The sequence below is a fragment of the Mustela putorius genome, unplaced genomic scaffold (assembly GCF_011764305.1).
Source record: "Mustela putorius furo isolate JIRA1106 unplaced genomic scaffold, ASM1176430v1.1 tig00001012_pilon_pilon_pilon, whole genome shotgun sequence".
NCBI lineage: Eukaryota > Metazoa > Chordata > Mammalia > Carnivora > Mustelidae > Mustela > Mustela putorius.
The window spans coordinates 1,848,766-1,870,763 of NW_025421531.1; the positions used below are offsets into that span (position 1 = coordinate 1,848,766).

The window sequence follows — 21,998 nt, forward strand, 5'->3', positions numbered from 1 at the left end:
AAGAGTCAAATATTTGTTTTTTTATTTCCCTGTTAGATTTTAGAACAGAAAACGAAAACTAGGCTTCTTCACTTCACAGCGGCCGCATATTATCACCTGTCTGCTCTTAGAATTCAAAGAGCATATAAATTTCACGTGGCTTTGAAGAATGCTAACAAGCAGGTTAATTCAGTCATCTGTATTCAGGTTAGCTTTTCCTTTGCAATAAAACTATGTGGTATAATTTTTGTTAGAAATTTTCTCTTTTAATAATTTTCAAATACCTTATGCTAAAGTCATATAACATTAGCCTTTTACTTATAAGATGATATATTTAGGATGGCTTGATGGGTTAGAAATAGGTTGGTATTTTAAGGCACAGGAATAAAGCTATAAATTATTATCTGAAATAACTATTCATTTATACTCTTCTCAAAGACTGAGGGTACCTGTTTCTCCACACTCTTGCCAACACATAGCATTAAAGACTGATTTTTGCTATTTTGATGAATGGCAAATAGCATCTCATTTTTGCTTTGAATTTCCTTTGATTGCTAGCAGTTATAAAAAGTGTTTCTGTTGGCTATTCAAATTATTATCTGTATATTGTGTGCTTTTTCTTAATGTATGCATGTGTGGGGTTTTTTTTTTTCCCCGTATACGCTGCCCTTTTCTCTTTTGGATGTTCTTTTTTTCTTATGATTTATAGGCATTCTTTATGTATTTTGGATAAGAACTTTGCTGTATATCCATTAACATATACTTATATGTAAAATATTGAGTGAGAAAACAAATTGCAGAATGACACAGGAGACTTGGTAGAATTTGTATAAATTGTGAAACGAAGGCTATGTTGTATAGGGTTAAATTTACATACACACACACCCAGTGAGGACTAGAAGATTTGCACCAAGTGGAATAGCTGGGGAAGGTTGAAAGATATTCCATATATGTTGTCTATTTCATTTATGTATGTATGTGTATATATGTATTTATTTGTTTTTAAAACCTGAAGTAAAGAAAATCTCTATGTTTTAAACAGAGATGGTTTCGAACAAAATTACAGCAAAAGAGGTTTGCTCAGAAATATCATAGCATCATCAACAGTCAGCATCAAGTTCAAGAACGTATGAGCCAGGAAAATAGGGCTGCATCAGTAATACAGAAGGCAGTACGCCATTTTCTCCTCCATAAAAAACAGGAAAAATTTAATAATGGAATCAGTAAAATTCAGGTAACTGGAAATATTGTGAAGTTACTTCCAGATTTTGGTTTATAACTCACTTACATGCTATCTAACATTTTAAAAAGACAGTAATATACATTTTAAAATGCTGAGGTTCACCAGTTGAATAACTCATAAATACTGTATCATTATTAAGCCCTTCATTTTCAAATTTCCCTAGAGATATTTAGGATGGAGATGAAAAAGTATTTTAGCATTTTGTATAGATTTAGACATCTTTGGTCAATGAATTCAGGTTATATATAGGAATATTATATATATTTCTTTTCAGAAAAATTGCTTTAGCTATTTATTAGAACATGAATTGAGGTTTTATTTGCAAAGTGCTTATATCCTATAAATTTAGTGAAAATACTTCTTTTGTAGAACTAGATGTAGATATAAGTTCAAAACATCATGGCTTGTAAACTTAAAATTACTGTGTTGTATCTCTTTAAGGCATTATGGAGAGGATACTCTTGGAGGAAGAAAAATGATTGTACAAAGATTAAAGCTATACGATTAAGTCTTCAACTTGTTAACAGGGAGATTCGAGAAGAAAACAAACTCTACAAAAGAACTGCACTTGCACTTCATTATCTTTTGACCTACAAGCACCTTTCTGCTATTCTTGAGGCTTTAAAGCACCTAGGTTAGTTTGTCTTAATGCTATCTTATATAAGGTTAGAAATGCATGTTTACCTTTGAATGTGCAAAGAATGTTATAATACAGTATTAGCTAAAACTTCGTTTTGTTGCTGTGAATTTATCTGTCTCTTTTCCCTCTTTTCAGAGGTGGTTACTAGATTGTCTCCACTTTGTTGTGAGAACATGGCCCAGAGTGGAGCAGTTTCTAAAATATTTGTTTTGATCCGAAGTTGTAACCGCAGCGTTCCTTGTATGGAAGTCATCAGATATGCAGTACAAGTCTTGCTTAATGTGGCTAAGGTAGTTTTCCCTTTTAATAAGGAATTGTTTCTTGGTCAGGAAATCTGACCCGACATATTGAGTTCATGCTTGCTCACCACTAGAACTTACTAGATCACCCAGTTAGAATTCATTTATATGCAAGAGTCTTAGGGGGAAAAACGTTTACTCTGATAACATAATTGTACATAGAAACACTAATTGTTTATGATTTTATTTTTTCTGTCTTTGTGATATTAATAATAATTGCTAACATTGAGTATCTCCTATATGCTAGTGTTTTTCATGCATCATTTAAATTTTCTTAAAATAATAGTCTCAAGCAGTCCATGTTATTATTCCAATTTTATAGAGAAGAAATAATAATTCTTATAGAAATTAAGTCTCCTGGCCTAAACCCTTGAGTGTGTAAGTGGTAGGGCTGAATTCAGATCCTTTGTCCACCTCTAGAGGTGTTGTTCTAATCCACTGCATTGTATCAAAACAATAGAACCTCTTATAATCATGTCTAGCAAAACATGATTAAGATATTGCTATCACTTGGTTACCCTGTATTTAAGACTCTATATAAGGATTAGCATTTAAGTTTTTGGACTTTGGACTGGTAGCAGATATCTACTAAACCATAATGCATGCAGCCAAAAGTATTGAGATGACAAATTTATATTCCCCACCCAACCCCTCAGCCACAGCTCTTTACCTGATCTTTTCTTACTGAGAAGTGGTGGTTAAGAACACAGAGAGATGCCATACTGCCTGGGTTTGAATCACCGCTCTGTGGCTTATTACAGGTTACTTAGCCTCTCTGTGCTTTAACTGTAAATGGGTGTAATAGTAGTATCCACCTCACATTGTTATTGTGAGAATGAAGTGAGTGAACGTATGTATCATGTGCTTCATACATAAAAGTGCCAAATAAATGTTAACTGTTAATATTATTTTGTTATTTTTATCTTAGTATCATTAGCATTATTTGTTTCCACACAAATTTCCATATGAATCTAGTTGATACAATGAGATATACAGTTAGGTATATGAGGCAGGAAAAATGTATCCTAATCTTTAGTCTTTATCACTATTTTACCTGTGGTTAACTACCACAGATAAGTTATCTTTTTCCTGCAAGGTTCTCAGTAAAATTGCCTTGTCTTTAAGCTTTTTATTTACTCCAGGGTGTTCATGTTCAAAGATTTTAGATTTGATTCCTATTTTGTGGAACTTTCAATTAAAATGCAGATATGCATATAAAATGGATCAAAAAATGTTAGTAATATCAAGAAATCATTTCACGAAGTCCTTTGCACTTGCTATAGATAATCCAAAAAGTTGGTCCTCAGCTTTCTTTTCGCTTGGGCTATTTCTAAGGCTACATGTGTGTGTTGTAACAGTTGCTCTCCTTCTGTCCTCTTCAAGTATGAGAAAACTACTGCAGCAGTTTATGATGCAGAAAATTGCATAGATACTCTGCTGGACCTTTTGCAAATGTACCGAGAAAAGCCTGGTGACAAAGTCGCAGACAAGGGTGGAAGCATTTTTACAAAAACCTGTTGTTTGTTGGCGGTTTTATTAAAAACAACAAATCGGGCCTCTGTAAGTATTCGTTATCGTCCTTTGAGGTTCTCTGTCCAGGTTTTTAGATTTAAGACTTACACTTTTCCTTCAGTAGTTATCACAATTTAAATTTTGTGTATATTTAGACCTGCCTTTTGTGTTGATAAAGGAGGTGTTTGTGTATTATGTTGTGTGCTGGGTGTATTGTGTTGTGTGCTGGGTGTGTTGTGTTGATAGTGGTTTCCTAATGTAGTAAACTGAATTTTAAAAAGAAAGCTTAGGGGCGCCTGGGTGGCTCAGTTGGTTAGACGACTGCCTTCAGTTCAGGTCATGATCCTGGAGTCCTGGGATCAAGTCCTACATCGGGCTCCCAGCTCCATGGGGAGTCTGCTTCTCCCTCTGACCTTCTCCTCGCTCATGCTCTGTCTCACTGTCTCTCTCTCAAATAAATAAATAAAATCTTAAAAAAAAAAAAAAGAAAAGAAAAATAAATAAATAAATAAAAAGAAAGAAAGCTTGTTACAGCTTTGTAAGTAGCCATTTCCCATTTACTTGAGGAAAGTAACAAATTATTGAACAAGGTAGACTGCAACATATATGTGACTCCTCATTTTCCTGTTGTAACCATAAATACATTTCAAGCTTTTCCATGGTGAGAACTCTGTAGGTGTTACTTACAGTCGACATGGGGGGACCACAGGCTATAGTGGGATTCTGGCCCTCATCCTGAGAACAAAACCACTAAATGATTATATACAAGGGAGTGTGTTCTAGTTTAAGTTCTAACATGAATTTGGCTCCTGAATGAAGAATGGTTTTGGGAAAGCATGTGTGGATATAGTAAGACCATTCAGGAAGGAGGGAAGCATAGATGCGGTGGTGGTCTATGCAAAAGACTATACTTGACCTAGGGTTGTGAGAGATACGTAGGTAACTTTGGAAATTTCGAGAAAATTCATAGCACTTGGAAACTGGATATAATAGGCATATTGACTATAACATTTACCTGTATTCAGTATGGAGTAAGGTGTACAGTTTTTGTAATTGTCTTACAAATTAGTTTATAGCTAAAACCTATCTAACTACTCAACTTGGAAAGCATTTTAGATTTTATTTTATTTTTTTTAAGATTTTATTTATTTATTTGACAGAGAGAGATCACAAGTAGGCATAGAGACAGGCAGAGAGAGAGAGGAGGAAGCAGGCTCCCTGCTGAGCAAAGAGCCTGTTGCGGGACTCGATCCCAGGACCCTGAGATCATGGCCTGAGCCGAAGGCAGCGGCTTAACCCACTGAGCCACCCAGGTGCCCCGCATTTTAGATTTTAGATTTTGTTAAAGACTCATAAGTTTACTGTATGGTGTTATTATGGTTGATTTTACTACCATATAAGGGACACAAAATTTGTTTTAGTCTTAATAATAATTTGTACATTTTCTTTTTTAGGATGTTCGAAGTAGATCCAAAGTTGTTGACCGTATTTATAGTCTCTACAAGCTTACAGCTCGTAAACATAAAATGAATACTGAAAGACTGCTTTATAAACAAAAGATGAATTCTTCTATAAGTATTCCCTTTATTCCAGAAACACCTGTAAGAACCAGAATAGTTTCAAGGTAAGCAGTAAATATACTCTGTAGTTTTAAGTCACCGTTCATTCATTCATTTAGCAAACATTTATGGAGTACCTACTATAAGCAAGATACTGTGCTTGACAATGGAGAAACAACATATGAGTAAAAATAGGATCTTTGGCAAATCTAAAGTAGACAGTCTCAGTACAGAATAAAGTAATAACACTGTGGCTTTGGGTATTAATAGTTATTCGATAAATTCCTTGTATTAAATAGTTAAGTGCTAAGTCTAACAGTTAACTTTTTATAAGCTTTGCTGTATAAACTTTCTTTTCTCGCATGAAGAACAAGCTACCTTGTTTAAAAGCTGCCAAAAATCCCCTCCTGGCTACAGTATCAACTTCCAACTCTTCTCCTAATCATCCTGACACTTGAAATTTCTCCTTCTAAAGAAGTCCTTTATGAGATCTTGTACTACTTTCCCTAGAGCTGCTATAACAAATTACCACAAACTTGGTGGCCTTAAATAACAGTAACATTCTCTGAGAGTTCTTAAAGTTCAAAATCAGGGTGTCAGCAAGACCTCACTTTCCCTGAGAGCTCTAAAGCAGAATCCCTCCTTGACTCTTCCAGTTTCTGGTGACTGTAGTGCTCCTTTGCTTGTGGCTGTCTAACTCCATTCACTGCCTCTGTCTTCACGGGTGTCTTCTCCTCCTCCCTCTTCCTCAAAAGGACGTGTGTTGGATTTAGGGCCAGTTCAGATAATATGGGATGATCTGATCTCAAGATACTTTGGTTAAGTAGATCAATGGAGACCACTTTTTCAAAATAAGGTAATATTACAGGTTCAAAGGATTAGGATGTGAATATATCCTAATATATCCTAACATATCCCCACCATATCCTTTTGATGGGGGGTGGCAGACATTTACTCAACAGCAAACCTATAGTGATAATAGTAGTTTAACTAGTTTAAGACATGTAACTTTAGAAATTTTTTAAAAATGAGTATTCTGGTTAAGCAAGTAGACACCTTCATCAGTGTGAGAACAAGCATAGTATGCAGCTGTGCCCTATGCCTTACAGTGCTGAGCTTGTGGTTATGGCGCAGAATGGAGCCACTTAGTTTGGGAGAATGACCGTAAGTAAGCAAGTAAGTGAAGAGAGCAATAAAGATTTTGGTAATTGCTAGGATAGAGAATAACTTAGAGGACGTGCTCAAATAATGTGACTGGGAAACTGTCTCTGGGATGTAGTTACAAGAAGTAAAAGTCAGAAAGGATAGGAGATGATACAGTGGGAGGGGACATTGACATGGGTTTTGTTTTGGGAAACTTGAGGTTTCTGTGACAAATTAGAGGAAGAGTCAAACAAGCTATTAATCCGGGCTGTGTTTCTAGGCAGAAGTATCAGTCTAGAGATTTAAATTCAATAATCCTTAGATTAAGGAATCATTAGATCCCATTTACGGCTATGGTAATAGATACAGTCCCCCCAGGGCAAGAGAATACCTAGAAAAGAAATTCTCAAACCAGACCTCAAGGTAGCCCCAATTTCTCCAGAAAGAACCGGCCAACAGCTCTGAAAAGGAATTTGAATTGGTTAGAAGATATTCCACAGTGATGTCCCATCAGCTGTGTGGAATGCTGCTGGGAGGTTGTGAGAGGGGTAAGAAAAAGGCCCACTGGACTTCGCAAGACAGAGGTTAGTGGTTAAAGTAGTGACAGGGATAGATTATGGAGGATTGAAAAACAGATGGACCAGATCACATGAAAAATTCATCAGCTTTTGATGATACTAAGGGAAAAAATCATTGGTTACCCTTAAAGGATGCTAGAAAAACAACTCATGGGTAGAAAAACAACTATGGGTAGAAGGAAAAAAAATCAAGCATGTCCCATTTTTCTGATATATAGTGTATCTTAGGGTAACTCAATGGTTGATGTAGGAGTTTTCTATTAAAAAAATTGTTTAATAAATGCAGAAAGAATATGAAACTCTCATTATTTGTAGTCCCTAATAAAATAATGGGTCTATTCTAAGCCATGATCAGTGCAAGCCTGCTTCTCCCTCTCTCTCTGCCCCTCACCTTGCTCATGTTCTCCCTCTCTCTTTCTCTCTCAATTAAATAAAATAAAATCTTTAAAACTATGATTAACACGAATTAATAGCTTCCCTTTTTTTCAACTGATAAAAATATTTCTGTCACACCAAAGTTCCCTGGTGCCCCTTTGCAATTAGTTATCTTCTTTTAACCCCTGGATTCTGGCAACTACTGGTCTTATTTCAATACTTTTGCTTTGTCTTTTTTTACATTATTATACAAATGGAATCATACATTATATAGCTTTTGTGACTGGATTCTTTTTTTTAGCTTGATTTTTGAGATTTATTTGCATTGATGTATGAATTAGAAATTCATTCCCTTTTATCACAGAGTACTAGTCCATTTTATGGCTATACCACTCTTTGACAATTTACCAACCAATAGATATTTGGGTTTTTAACCAAATGGAGAGAATAAGGAGATGGAAATGCAACATAGTAGGGAGTTATATGAGAAAGATGTATGAGCTCCCCTCTGATGGATGTTATTTTCTTAATGAAGATGAGATTATAAGCATCAGCTCGGAAGCAGACCAGGGAGGGTATGGTGAGGACATTTGAAAAGAAAAAGGAATAAAATGGTCATCTTGGGGAAAGAGGAAGGGAGCATACAATGCAATTTCAAGCACCCATTTAGTTTTGTAATTATTGACACAAAATCAGTCAGTCTGGTTCTGCAGTCTTTCTTTTCTTCCTGTTCAGCTGTACAGGAATGGAGAAGGCAGATATTTGGATTCAGTTTGGAATCCAAAGAGAAATTTACATTTGAATTTAATAGGAGAGAGAAACAATAGCATTAATGAAATTGCCAAGGAGATTTTATTGATGGAGCTAAGCTGAACAAGGAGGAGAGTGAGGTCAGCATTCTGATGGATGATGGGTCGGTGTTGAGGTCAGTGAATTAGAGAGCTCAGTGCGGTGGAAGACGATGTGCAGTAGATGTATGAAATCGAAAGACATGGGTGAATCAGGACTGGGGGTGGGGAATGGCAGTCTCGAATTGAGATGTCAGTGGTGGGGTACTTTCTAATAATGATGAAGGCTATTATGTGATCAAGTAAGGAGTTGGTTGAAGTATAACAGAAGGAAGGGAGGGCAGAACTGACAGATAAGATTGTAGGATTTTTTGCTAGCTACATGGCTGTTGAAGTTACTGAGAATGGTGGCAGGAGTTGAGCGAAGACCAAGAACCAAGTTTACAAAGAACAAAATATCAGGAGTTTGAAAGATGACTGGAAGGCATTGGTGAGCTAAATAGCATAAGCCTCAAAGGAGGAAGGATGGTGAGGAAGAGCCCGACAGTAGTAAATGGCAGTCCTGTGAAACCCTCACCTGTTTGAGAGGGCTGTAAGGGAAGTGATGTGTTCAGGAGGAGCCACATTTTTGTTAAGACAAAGCAGAGAAGGTAGCTCTTTTAAGAGAAGAGCTTCATTAATCCAAGATTTTTATTCTTTTCACAGACTTAAACCAGACTGGGTTTTGAGAAGAGATAAAATGGAAGAAATCACAAATCCCCTACAAGCAATTCAGATGGTGATGGACACACTTGGCATTCCTTACTAGTAAACATTTTCAGTATGTACAGGAAAAAGGAATATTAAAGTTAATCATGAATGTGTAAAGTGGTTTTGGCTTTCTTTTGTATAACTTCTAAAATCTGATTTTGTATTAAAATTTTAAAAATGTGTTATAACAACTGAACTGTTTTCATATTCTTTATTGTTTCTTTTATTATTTTATGGGTTTATGCATGTAAGAAAATACTATGTCATAAAACGATTCTATTCTTCATGTCTTTATCTTAAAATATTAGTCTAAATAAAATCATATTCCTAAAGGAAAAGAATAGCTTATCACTCTCATTTTATAGATAAATCGAAGCATTTTTCTAAAACAAATTTGGAAATGTAAGTTCTGCCAACACACTTAGAAGTGACAAAAGGATAAAGTAATCTCACAAATGCTATAAACTCTCTGACTGGACCATTCAGATAGGCAAGTGAACTCCTCTAGGGAAATTAGATTCAGCCAGCCCATTATATTCTAAGAACCCTTAACTTTGAACTGATTAGAGTTATAATTTGACCTGAAAAGAGCATGCTGTTACTTAAAGAGAAACTTGTCACTTAGTCACATACATAGACCTGATAATGATTAGGTGTTGAAATCTTTCAACAGCTTTGGGTCACTATTACCAGTACTAAACCGGTGTGGTTTCAGGACTATAGAAGTGTGATTCCAGTGACTGTTTGAAATTGGATAGCATCCCAAAGTCTGTTCACTTATGGGAGCCATAAAAGTTTTTAACTGTTTTAAATGATTTAATAGTAGCTAAAAATGCAGAGATCATTTAACTACTTAGTTTACTAATTTGTCAGAATAAGGATTAAACCAAATTAGTCTGAAATGGGCTGAGATTTGGTTAGGATAGCTCTAAAGACCATTTTTGATGTATTAGAATATAGTGAAATTAATTAGAATTCTTAGTATTTCTTTGCCATTTTTTTCTTCCAAAAAAGTGTTTTATGAATTCTCAGCATGCAGTATTTTTCAAACATGATTTTTGTTGACTTTCCCAAGTGTTTTGCTTTTCTCTTTCATTTAAGAAAATCTTAGTGTAAGCAATCTATAATTTAACTTAATTTAATTAATTATAATTTAATTATAATATATAATTTAACTGGTAAATTATACCACTAGGATATAATGTTTACTGGTATTAATTTCCTTTAAGATGGTTCTAACCAAAAAGTATTTCTATATAGTGTACTGTATATATGATAGCACTATACTATATACTATATGGTATATGCTGTATATACTATAGTATACTATATGACTTCCAGTTGTTAAAAAAAATTTCCTATTGTTGAAACTCAGACTAAATTTTTTAAAGATTTATTTATTTGAGAGAGAAAGACATGCTCGTGCACTGCAGGAGGGGAGGGGTGGGGCAGAAGGAAGGGAAGAGAGAAAATCTCAAGTAGACTCCCCACTGAGTGTGAACCTATTTCCCAGGCCCTGAGATCGTGACCTGAGCTTAAACCAAGTCCGATACTCAGCCAACTGAGCCACCAAGGTGCCTCAGACTAAATTTTTATAAATTTTATGTAATATCCTGTATTTATATGAAGAACAGTCCTCTGAATTTATCTGATAAATCCATATCAGGATTCTAAGACCCAAAAGCTAAAAGGCTTGTCTGTGTCTGTGATTGTGATAGGGAGGACTGGTTGAGAAGTAATTAAACCTTTTTTACTTTAGAAGTAACATTTTCTGCAGAGATACTACATTATATTAAAGAAGGAAAATAAATGTATTAACTGCAGTCTAATTTTATTTTACATGATTTTATTGGTCATGAAGTTAGGTGAGTTTCAAATTAACCTTCTTGTTAACTGTTATTAACCGAAATGTCCAGTAGATGTCATTATGCCCATACAGTGTCATTTTAAATTTAGTTTTAAATGTATAAATAAATAATATTGTTATATAGCTATGATTTTTGTAACTAAAATACATATTTTTAGACCCTTGGAAATTGTTATCTGTATGACCCAAAATATAGCTTGTTATTCCTACTGTATTTTGGCTTCATGCTTGAGAGAAATAAATTCATATTCGGCATTCTATATTCAAAATTGTTGAATTTTTCTTGATATGTGATTTTTTTCCAGGTTTATTATCTTTGTAACTTACAAAATTTTTGCCTGTAGCAATGAAAACCTGGTATATTTACATTTTCTGAATAAGAACATACTATCTTTTGGATTGCTTTTTGTTAGTAGCTAAATTTGCTATAGGCTTGCTTGCTTTTTTTTTTTTTTTTTAAGTAAACCCTACCCTCAACATATGGCTTGAAATCCTAACACAAGATCAAGAGTAGTATGCCCTAGGGCACCTGGGTGGCTCAGTTGGTTAAGCCACTGCCTTCAGCTCAGTTCATGACTCTGGAGTTCCCTGATGAAGTCCCACATGGGACTCCCAACTCTGCAGGGAGTCTGCTTCTCCCTCTGACCTTCTCCCCTCTCATGCTCTCTCTCTCACTCTCTTTCTCTCAAATAAATAAAATCTTAAAAAAGAAGAAGAAGAAGAAGAAAAATAGTATGCTCTACTGACTGAGCCATCCAGTTGTCCCATCTAATAGACTTGCTTTTAACTTCTTGTTAATTTTAGCCATTCTGACTGGTGTGAGGTGATAGCTCATTGTGGTTTTGATTTGTATTTCCCTGATGCTGAGTAATGTGGAGCACTTTTTCATGTGTCTGTTGGCCATCTGGATGTCTTCTTTGCAGAAATGTCTGTTCATGTCCTCTGCCCATTTCTTGATTGGATTATTTGTTCTTTGCGTGTTGAGTTTGCTAAGTTCTTTATAGATTTTGGACACTAGCCCTTTATCTGATATGTCGTTTGCAAATATCTTCTCCCATTCTGCTGAGGACAGACTCTTAACCGACTGAGCGGGGCATCCCCATAGATTGGAAATTTTAACACACACTCAAATATAAATTGAAATATTTCTCTGCATATTTGAGAAATAAGAATTTATAACTAAAGTATTTTCACTGGAATTCTCCCTCTCTGTTGAGGGAGAATTATAGAACTAGAACTATAGAAGATTATTATCTCTTTCTTTATAATAAGAATAAACAACTGAACCATATAGAATCAGGAAATGACAGATGCTGGCGAGGATGCAGAGAAAGGGGAACCCTCCTACACTGTTGGTGGGAATGCAAGTTGGTGCAACCACTCTGGAAAACAGCATGGAGGTTCCTAAAAAGTTGAAAATAGAACTACCCCATGACCCAGCAATTGCACTATTGGGTATTTACCCTAAAGATACAAACGTAGTGATCCACAGGGGCACATGCACCCGAATGTTTATAGCAGCAATGTCCACAATAGCCAAACTATGGAAAGAACCTAGATGTCCATCAACAGATGAATGGATAAAGAAGATGTGGTATATATACACAATGGAATACTATGCAGCCATCAAAAGAAATGAAATCTTGCCATATGCAAAGACATGGATGGAACTAGAGGGTATCATGCTTAGCAAAATAAGTCAATCGGAGAAAGACAACTATCATATGGATCTCCCTGATATGAGGAAGTGGAGATGCAACATGGGGGGGATTAAGGGGGTAGGAGAAGAATAAATGAAACAAGATGGGATTGGGAGGGAGACAAACCATAAGTGACTCTTGATCTCACAAAACAAACAGGGTTGCTGGGGGGAGGGGGCTTGGGAGAGGGGGTGCGGTAATGGACATTGGGGAGGGTATGTGCTATGGTGAGTGCTGTGAAGTGTGTAAACCAGGCAATTCACAGACCTGTACCCCTGGGGATAAAAATACATAAAATGTTTATTAAAATAAATAAATAAAAATTTTTAAAAAAAAAATCAACAAAAAAAAAGTCTGTCCTCAGCTCAGGTCACCATCCTGGGTCCTGGAATCAAGCCCCGCATCAGGATCCCTGCTCAATGGGGAGTCTGCTTCTCCCTCTCCCCACTGCTCATGCTGTCTCTCGTTCAAATAAATTAAAAAAAAAATTTTTTTTAATCTCAAACCTATGTAAAGGAAGAAGGAAATATTCTAAAAACTTGCTCATTTCAAGAAATGTTTATAGAGGGCACCTAAAATAACTTCTGAAGCTTGTGTAAATTAAGGACACTTGTTTACCTAAAAAATTTACAGAAGCCTATTTCAGAATGTAGACTTTAATTCTATGAATAATACTTCATTATTACTTCAGATCACTTTTTTTATTTGTAATAGTGGTATTTTTATTTGTAATAGTATTTTTTACAATTTTACAATTGTGATCTAAATGAAAACAAACTGAATTTGATCAAAGCTTAGCCCTTGCTTTGCCAACGCATCATTAAGTTTCACACATGCCGAACATTGTTTGAATATTTGAAATAAATTCTTGCTCTCAGTCTTTGTGACTGATCTTTATCAAGGTACATCCAAAGAATAGTCCAATAGTATATTTACTTTCGTGGTGTTACTGAAGACATAGGTTTACAGTGTTGCTCAGGGTCTTCCTCCTCCTTTGAGGCCATCTGAATTCCATTGCTAATTCCAATTCCATTGCCACTGCCATTTTCCTAAAAGGCCTTTCAATTCCCTTTGTGTGCATATTTGCTCTAAAGAGAATACTGACTATGGGTTAGAAGAAGCAAGCTCCTTCCCATCATACCCAGGCAGCTTTCCCAGAGAAAACCCATCTTGATTCAGAGTCTCACTGTCAGTATGAAGATGTCTGCCCTTTAACAACCTTCATATTGTGCAATTTGGGGATACTGTTAATTCAGGTTACCTGGAAACCAATCAAGGAAATTTGGATCACAAATGAGCCAAAAAGTGTCTCCAGGCAGATACTGGTGTTCAAATCACAGACAGTGTTGCGTCACGTCTCCAGTGTGTCCAAGTGGAGACTGGGCAGACTCATCAATCAGCTTGTGTCCAATTTTCCTTTTCTGGGAAAAAGGGGTCAAGTGACTTCTAGCATTAGTCATCAGACCAGAGCTGAGAGAGACAGCCAAGAGGATTTTCAGGTAAAACCCTCTTATTTGCCAGATGTCCTGTTTCTTTTATTGCATACAGCTTTAACCTGGACCTCCCTCCCCTGGCTCAGCTTTTCTAATTACCCTTAACTTAAAGCAGACAGTAACATCAATCTTACCATGGCCTCCCATTTGTCCTTTTCCCAGGGAGATGTGTTAGACATGACAGATAAAGAATTATAGGACTGCCCTTGCTGCTTAGTAATGGGACTGCATTCACCCCTAATTTGGCCACATCAGGGAAAGGTGTGATGACTCTGATGTTCCTTTAGGAGCACGTTCTGTCAAATTTAATGGTGTGGATGTGATGTCTTGTGCATTGACAGTGTGCTCCACTAGTACACAGCAGTGCTGTGCTGATCTTGAGACAACTGAATCAGTCAACAGAAAAGAAATTGTTGTGAGGAACAAAAAAAGAGAAAGTGTTATAACTCCATCCATCACCCTCATTCTCATCTTCACCTCTGGTTCTAAATGCTTTAGTCTCCTCTTGGCTCTTTATATCATATCGAATGTGTGAACAAGTTCACGTAATTGACTTTGTCAGCTCCTCACATCTTTTCTCCTCCTGGTTTATGAGACCAGTGCTCTGAGGGTGTGAAGCAATGCAATGTGTCTACCCAATATGTTTCTTTGCATATTTATACATTAGTAACATCTTCAGGAACACTTGCTATGGTCAAACATAATTTTAAAAATTCTATATGGATGAGTAGGGTCATTGTGTTTTCATTTACATGTCTCTAATTATAATGATGTTGAACATCTTTTCATGTGTTCTTTTGCCATCCATATGTCTGATGAAGAGCCTGTTCAAGTGTTTGTCTACTTTTTTAAAAAGATTTATTATTATTTTAGAGAACACCAGTAAGTGGAGGAAAGAGTCGAAGAGGGAAGGACTCTTTCAAGAACACCCCTGCTGAGCGCAGATTCCATCCCAGGATCCATGAGACCATGATCTGAGCTGAAACCAAGTCAGTCACTTAACCAATGGAGCCACCCAGGCACCCCAAGTCTTTGTCTACTTTTAAAAACTGGGTTGTTTTCCTAAGTTTTGAGAATGCTTTTTCTGGATAGAAGTCTTTTACCAGATAAATGATTTGCAGATATTTTCTCCTTGTCTGTTACTTGTCTTTTTATTCTCATAACAGTCTTTTGAAGACTGGAACTTCTTAATTTTGGTGAAATTTAGTGAAAATTTTTTTCAATTTATTTCTTTTATTCATTATTCTTATAGTGTTGCATCTAAAAGCTCATTACTTAACTCAAGGTTACAAAGATTTTCCACTGTTTTTCTGCTAGAACTCATGTCATCTTTGTTTGTTGTATTTTTTTGAACCATTTCAAATTAATTTTTGCATGTGGTACAAAGTATGAATCAAAGCTTATTTTCTTACATCTGGATAACTAATCGTTCCTCCATCACTTATAGAAATAACTATCCTTTCTCCACTGAATTAATTGCTTTTGCGCATTTGTCAAAAATCAGTTAACCATATACACATTGGTTTCTTTATGAATTATTTTCTTTTCCACTGACCTGTTTATTCTCTTGCCAATACTATGCTATTGATTACTGTAGCTTTATAATAAAGCTTGAAATCAAGTAGTTTAAGTTCTCCAAGTTCTTTTTCAAAATAGCTTTGACTATTCTAAATCCTTTGCATCTTCATATGAAATTTAGATCAGTTATTAATTTCTCCTGTTTACTTGCAATTGCATTTGGTCTTCATTTTCTAATTCTTTTTTTTTTTTAAGATTTTATTTATTTATTTGACAGAGAGAGATCACAAGTAGGCAGAGAGGCAGGCAGAGAGAGAGAGGGAAGCAGGCTCCCTGCTGAGCAGAGAGCCCGATGCGGGACTCGATCCCAGGACCCTGAGATCATGACCTGAGCCGAAGGCAGCGGCTTAACCCACTGAGCCACCCAGGCACCCTCTAATTCTTTTTTTTAAAAAGATTTCATTTATTTATTTGAGAGAGAGACCACAAGCAGAGGGAGTATCAGAGGGAGATTCCCTGCTGAGTAAGGAGCCAGATGATGTGGGGCCTGATCCTAGGACTCGGAGATCATGACCTGGGCTGAAGGAAGACGCTTAACTAACTGAGCCAACCAGGTGCCCCATTTTCTAGTTCTTGAAGTAGAAGGTGAGTCATTGTTTTGAAATACTTATTTTCTAAGATAAGTAGTCAGTGCTTTAGATTTACCTCTCAGTATTGCTTTTTCTGTGTCTCACAAATTTTGATACGATGTTTCTCATTTTCATTTACTTTAAAATACTTCCTCTTTTGATCTCTTGTTGTTTGACCCATGGATTATTTACAGATGTGTTTATTTTTTTAAAAAGATTTTATTTACATATTTGAGAGAGTGAAAGTGAGAGAGATCACAGAGGTAGAGGGAGAAGCTGACTTGCCGCTAAGTGGAGTGTCTGATGTGGGGCTCGATCCCAACAACCTGAGATCATGACCTGAGCCAAAGGCAGGGGCTTTGAGCCACCCAGGCATCCCTACAGATGTGTTTAAAGAACAAATACTTGCAAATTTTCTGGATATCATTGTTAGAGGTTAATAACTTAATCCCACTCTAGCATCTTTTATGACGACTTCTTTTAAATTGACTGAGGCTTGCTTTATGGCCCAGAAAATGGTCTGTTTGATAAATATTTTATGTGCACATGAAAAGAATGTCTATCCTGCCATCATTTAGAGGGTGCTACAAATATCAAGTAAATCAAATTGGTTGATAGTGTTGTTCAAGACTTTGGTATACTTACTAGTTTTCTGTCTACTTGTGTCAGTTATTGAGAGATGATTAGTAAAACCTTGGACTATAAATTGTGAATTTGTCTATTTCCCCATGAGTCAAAAAACAAAAACTGATTAGACCACATATATTTTCAAGCTCTGCTATTAGTTTAGAAATCTTTAGGATGATTATGTTGTCTTGATAAATTGATCACTCTGTAATTGTGGAATTAACTTCTTTAACCTTGGTAATATTCTTTGTTCTAAAATCCATTTTATTTGACTTAATATAGCAACTCCTATTCTACCTCTCTTAAATTTTAAAAAATTTGTGTTAAAATACACATATCATAAAACTTAACATTTTGATCATTTTAAGTTTGTTGGAGTTGGCTACATTTACAATGTTCTATATTCCAGTTCTTTTTTTAAAAATCAGTTAGCATGTATATTAGTTTCATAGAGCTTCTGTAACAATTACTAAAAAATTTCTGATTTAAAACAGCAGAAATGTATTCTTTCACAGTTTTGGAGACCATTCATCTGAAACCAAGGTGCTGGCAGGGCTGCACTCTCTCTTGAGGACTCTGGGAAAGAATGTGTTCTTGATTTTTCCAGTGTCTGGGTTCCAGAGGTGCCTTAGCTTCTGGCCACATTAATCTCTGCAACTTTCGGAGTCACAGTTTCTTCTCTTCTGTATAATTTCCCTCTTCCCCGCTCTTACAGGACATTTGTCATTTGATTTAGGGCCTGCTGTGCTAATCCAGAAGAATCTCAAGATTCTCAACTTAATTATACCTGCAATGTAATTAGAAATTTTTTTGGAAAAAAGGGTCACATTCATAAGCTGCAGGGATTACACTATAGACATATCTTCTGGGGGCCACCATACAGCCCACTACGGTATGGTATATCTATCCATATTTTACTTTTAACCTATATGTATATATGTGTAAAATGGGTTTCTTTTTGAATGCATAGAGTTGGGCCTTTATATTTTAATCCAATAAGCCCATCTCTGCCTTTTAATTTGGATATCTAGACTTTTTATAGTTAATGTGAACACTGAGATGGCTGAGTTTAAATTAAATCTGTCCTCTTGCTGTTTATTTTTGATTCATCCCATCTGCTTCCCCCATAATCATCTTTTTCTTGTTTTCTGACCTGTTTTGTATTAATTAAATAGCTGCTGCTGCTACTGCTACTGCTTCTTTTCTTCTTCTTCTTTTAATGATTCCAACTTTTCCACTTTGGGGGGCTATTACCTGTAAGTCTTTGTTATGTTTGTTTGGTTACTTCCAGGTTTTTAGTAAATGTCTTCAACATATCACAATCCATCTGTAGATATCATACCAGTTCACATATAGTATAAAGAAAGACCTTATAATGTACTACAGTTCTGCCTTCCTAACTTTTGTGCTATTGTCAACATTTTACTTTTAGTATGTTATAGACCTACAATAAATTGTTATTATTTTCATCATTTTTGCATTAAACCATCAGATATCTTTTTAAAAGATTTAAATAATCTAAATATCTTTAAACTTACAGGTGCTATTTTAAGGTGCTTTTCAGTTTTTATGTAGATCCAGATTTCCATCTGGCATCATTTTCCTTGTGCCTGAAGGAATTCCTTTAATATGGTTCAACATGCAGTCCTGTTAGTGAAGAATATCACTATGTTCTTATATGTCTGAAAAAGTCTTTTTGCTTATCTATTCTTTCGTTCTCATTTTTTTAAAGTATTTTTACTGGGCATAGAGTTCTAGGTTGCAGATTTTCCTTATTCCTTTATTCTTTTTCTTTTCTTTCTTTCTTTCTTTTTTTTTTCTCTTATACTTAAAGAAGTTGCTTCAACTGCTTTCTGGCTTGTAGTGTTTCTGACAAAAAGTTTACTCTCTTCTTGTTTTTGTTTCTCTGGGGTGTTTTTCTTCTGAGTGCTTTTAAATTTTCTATCTCTAGGTTTAAGCAATTCAGTCATGTTGTGCTTAGCTGAAATTTTCTTTATGCTTCTTTTTTGTAGTGTTTGATCATCTTTGATCTATGTTCTTATAGTTTCCATCAAATTTGGAAAATGTTCAGCTATTATTTCTTCAAATATTATTTTATTTTCTCTGCATTCTCTCTGTTGGGGACATTGTGAATTTTACATCTTTGATGTATTGGATAATTTTGTACTCTTACATAACTTTTGAATTTGTTCTGGACTTCAGTTGGTTTACCTGGAAACTGATCTTATCTGGTCTTGCTTTAAGCTCTGCTGCTGCAAGCTCTTGCTTTAAACTCTGCTGCAAGACCAGTTTTTCCCCTGCTGCTGAGGTAAAAACCTCAGAGCCCTATTAATGCCATGTAAATCATGAAGAGATGCACTCTGACTTGTGAGAACAGGAATTCTCCCCAATTCCAAGTGAACTCCAGGCATTCTTCCCTTTAATCCCCTCAGATGATTCTTCCTTGGCTTCTGATATGTTTTTCATTTAGATGTTCTGGTCAGTGCTAAGCTAAAAACCTAATGCAGAAGCTCTGCAGATCTGTCTGTACAGTTCTCTTCTCTCCTGTACTTGCACTCTGAATCCTACCTGCTCTTGTTTCATAATTCTCAGCTCCATCTCCTCACCTCAGGAAGACCACCATACTATCTAGCGTGGCAGGAAACCCTCAGGCAGTAGGCTGGGATGATCAAGGGCTCATTTCATTGCCTAATCTCCAAAGTCTTAAAAACTATTGTTTTTAAAATTTTGTCTTTTTTGTCTTTTCTTTCTTTTTTTTTTTTTAATGTTGTTTCAGGTGGGGTGGGGGTATATCCAGTTCCTATTATTCCATCTGGATCATAAGCAGAAATCTGACTGACCAGTTTTTGTTCCTTCTTTTCTACTTTATTATCTTTAATTAGGATAATCAAGTGTGAGTTTTTTGTGATTACTTTTATCCCTTTAATCTGTTAGTTACACATTTTTTTAACATTACTCTGCAGTGGTTAACCTAGAAATTTTAGTACTGAAACTTGAGGTTGATAATTAAGTAGGCATTATTACTTCTACAATTTCCTTGAGAGTTCTAGAAACATAGAGCACATTGAGTCCATTTCTTCACTCCTGGCTTTTGCATTATTGATGTCATGTATTTTAATTCTATTTTTTTTTTTGTCATGTAAGCATTATTGGTTTTCTTTTGTGTAGTTAATATTCTCTTATATTTACCCACAGACCTAAGCTCCTGAACCTACCCCATATTCTTTGCTCTTATTTCCTTCCTGAATTATCATGTTTCATTTTCCTTTAGTCTATAGCACTGCATTTAGCTATTCTTTGAGTGGAGTTCTACTATTAACATACTCTTTACATTTTTATTTACTTGAAAACACTTTTATTTTTGAAAACAATTTTAGTAGTTATAGCATTCTAGATAGGCAGTAATTTTCATATAATAATTAAAGATGTTATTCCGCGTTCTCCTTGTTTTTATCACTTACATTAAGAAGATTATCAGTCCTATTATTGCTTGTGTGAAAGTAATGTAGGGTTTTCTTTCCTCGTAATATTATCAAGATTTTCCCTTTCCCTTAATTTCTATCAGTGTTACACTGGGGCTCCAATTAAATGTATGATATCCTTTTTGATGTTGCCCCACATGTCTATATGCTCCCAGTACTCCTGGTTGCACACTACAAAACCGGCCTGGGCATCTGCTGTTGCTGTCATGATCTTGAAGCTGAATCAGGAAGACCCCTCACAATGCTGGGCTCAGGACCATACCATATTTACTGTATTTGCTATCCATAGTAAATACTCATACCTTGTCCCTTGACATCCATGAAGGGAGACACAAGAGTCTCGGGCTTCTGCTGCAGCAGTTTCACTAAAGCCATGTTCTCCCAGGACTGTTCAAATTGGACAAAATGGTAGAACCAACATAAATGTGGCTTCTGCTTTATGACATTCACTTTTGACATCTGTTTTTTTCTGAGCATGCCTCAGATTATAAGACAGAGCTGAGTTACTCCAAAGTCTTCCTCTCAACCTGTAGTACATCAACAGTAAATAAGCAAGCAGCACCAGACAGGAAAAATCTAGGTTGGTACAAGAACCATGGTGTCCTAAAGTCTTGGAAGTGTACTTTGGCATGCATTAAGCAAACGTTACAGGAGATAAAAATAAGAGACGTGAGTCAAACTTTTCATTGTTTACCCCTAATATGCCAATTTTGGAAAAATGTTGGATAGAAATGGTATTTTGTCAAGTATGTATATAGTTCATAGAATATACTCAGTTATATAAATAACTTATACTATATGAAGTAGAGAGATTTTAGAGTTTTGTTATTGACAGATGAGTTTGAGAGATAATGAAGGAAAAAAGAAGGAAGATAATTAGAAAGAATGACACATCTATAAGTTTACTTTTATTATCTTTTATTTTTTCCACTAAATGTATTATTACCCCCTTTTCCGCCTGAATTGAGATATACTTCCTTGGAATATATATGAAATTTGGCTTAAGATTTTGTTCTAAAACCATTTTTTTAATAACGACCTCTTTTAGGGATCAGCAAAATGTGGAGTACTAAATTATCCTCAGCAGAATTTCCACAACATGCTTGAGGTAGCTACTATTTTTATCATTATTTTAGAAATGTAGAAATGTAGATTCAAATGAGTTCTCATTTTCCAAAGTCACAATCTGGATATTGAGATTATAAGACAGAGCTGAGTTACTCCAAAGTCTTCCTCTCAACCTGTAGTACATCAACAGTAAATAAGCAAGCAGCACCAGACAGGAAATTTCTGCAAAGGAAGACTACAGTGTAAGGACTAGATTTATTAAATGCTCGTATATGTTCTATAGCTAGGGTAGCTGAAAGTATAGTACTAAAAAACACGAGTAGATGCTGAAGCATATAAGAGGTTAGCATATAAGAAAGGTGGAAATTCAGATCAGTGGCAAAAAACATGAATTATTTGATAAGTAATTGGAACATGGCAACTCTCTGGGGAAAAATGAGGTTGTGGGGCACCTGGGTGGCTCAGTCAGTTAAACACCTGCCTTCAGCTCAGGTCAGGATCCCAAGGTCCTGGGATTGAGCCTGAATCCAGCTCCTGCTCAGTGTGGGGGTCTGCTTGTCTCTTTCTCTCTGCCCCTCCCCCACAACCGCGAGCGCGCATCTGGGCGCGCGCTCTCAAATAAAATCTTTTTTTAAAAAATGAGGTTGTGTACTTACCTGACACTGTTCACAAGGATTTATTTTATATTCATTGGTTAAAAATTAAACCAAAGGAGCATTATAAAATACCATGGCTACAGAGAGAGGAA

The 21,998-nt window shown here is 35.7% G+C and overlaps 1 protein-coding gene across 3 annotated transcripts in view; it reads left to right on the plus strand.

Moving 5' to 3' along the window:
• ASPM (assembly factor for spindle microtubules) overlaps nucleotides 1-9,062 on the plus strand; it is a 63,188-nt gene extending 54,126 nt beyond the window's left edge. For all 3 annotated transcript variants that reach the window (XM_045086993.1, XM_045086991.1, XM_045086992.1), the window contains exons 22-28: nucleotides 37-186; nucleotides 1,022-1,213; nucleotides 1,664-1,856; nucleotides 1,998-2,152; nucleotides 3,545-3,721; nucleotides 5,128-5,297; nucleotides 8,822-9,062. In XM_045086993.1, coding sequence (XP_044942928.1) covers nucleotides 37-186; nucleotides 1,022-1,213; nucleotides 1,664-1,856; nucleotides 1,998-2,152; nucleotides 3,545-3,721; nucleotides 5,128-5,297; nucleotides 8,822-8,924 — 1,140 coding nt within the window. In that variant the 3' untranslated portion in view covers nucleotides 8,925-9,062. The remainder of the gene's footprint in view (nucleotides 1-36; nucleotides 187-1,021; nucleotides 1,214-1,663; nucleotides 1,857-1,997; nucleotides 2,153-3,544; nucleotides 3,722-5,127; nucleotides 5,298-8,821) is intronic.
• Nucleotides 9,063-21,998: the final 12,936 nt, after the last annotated feature.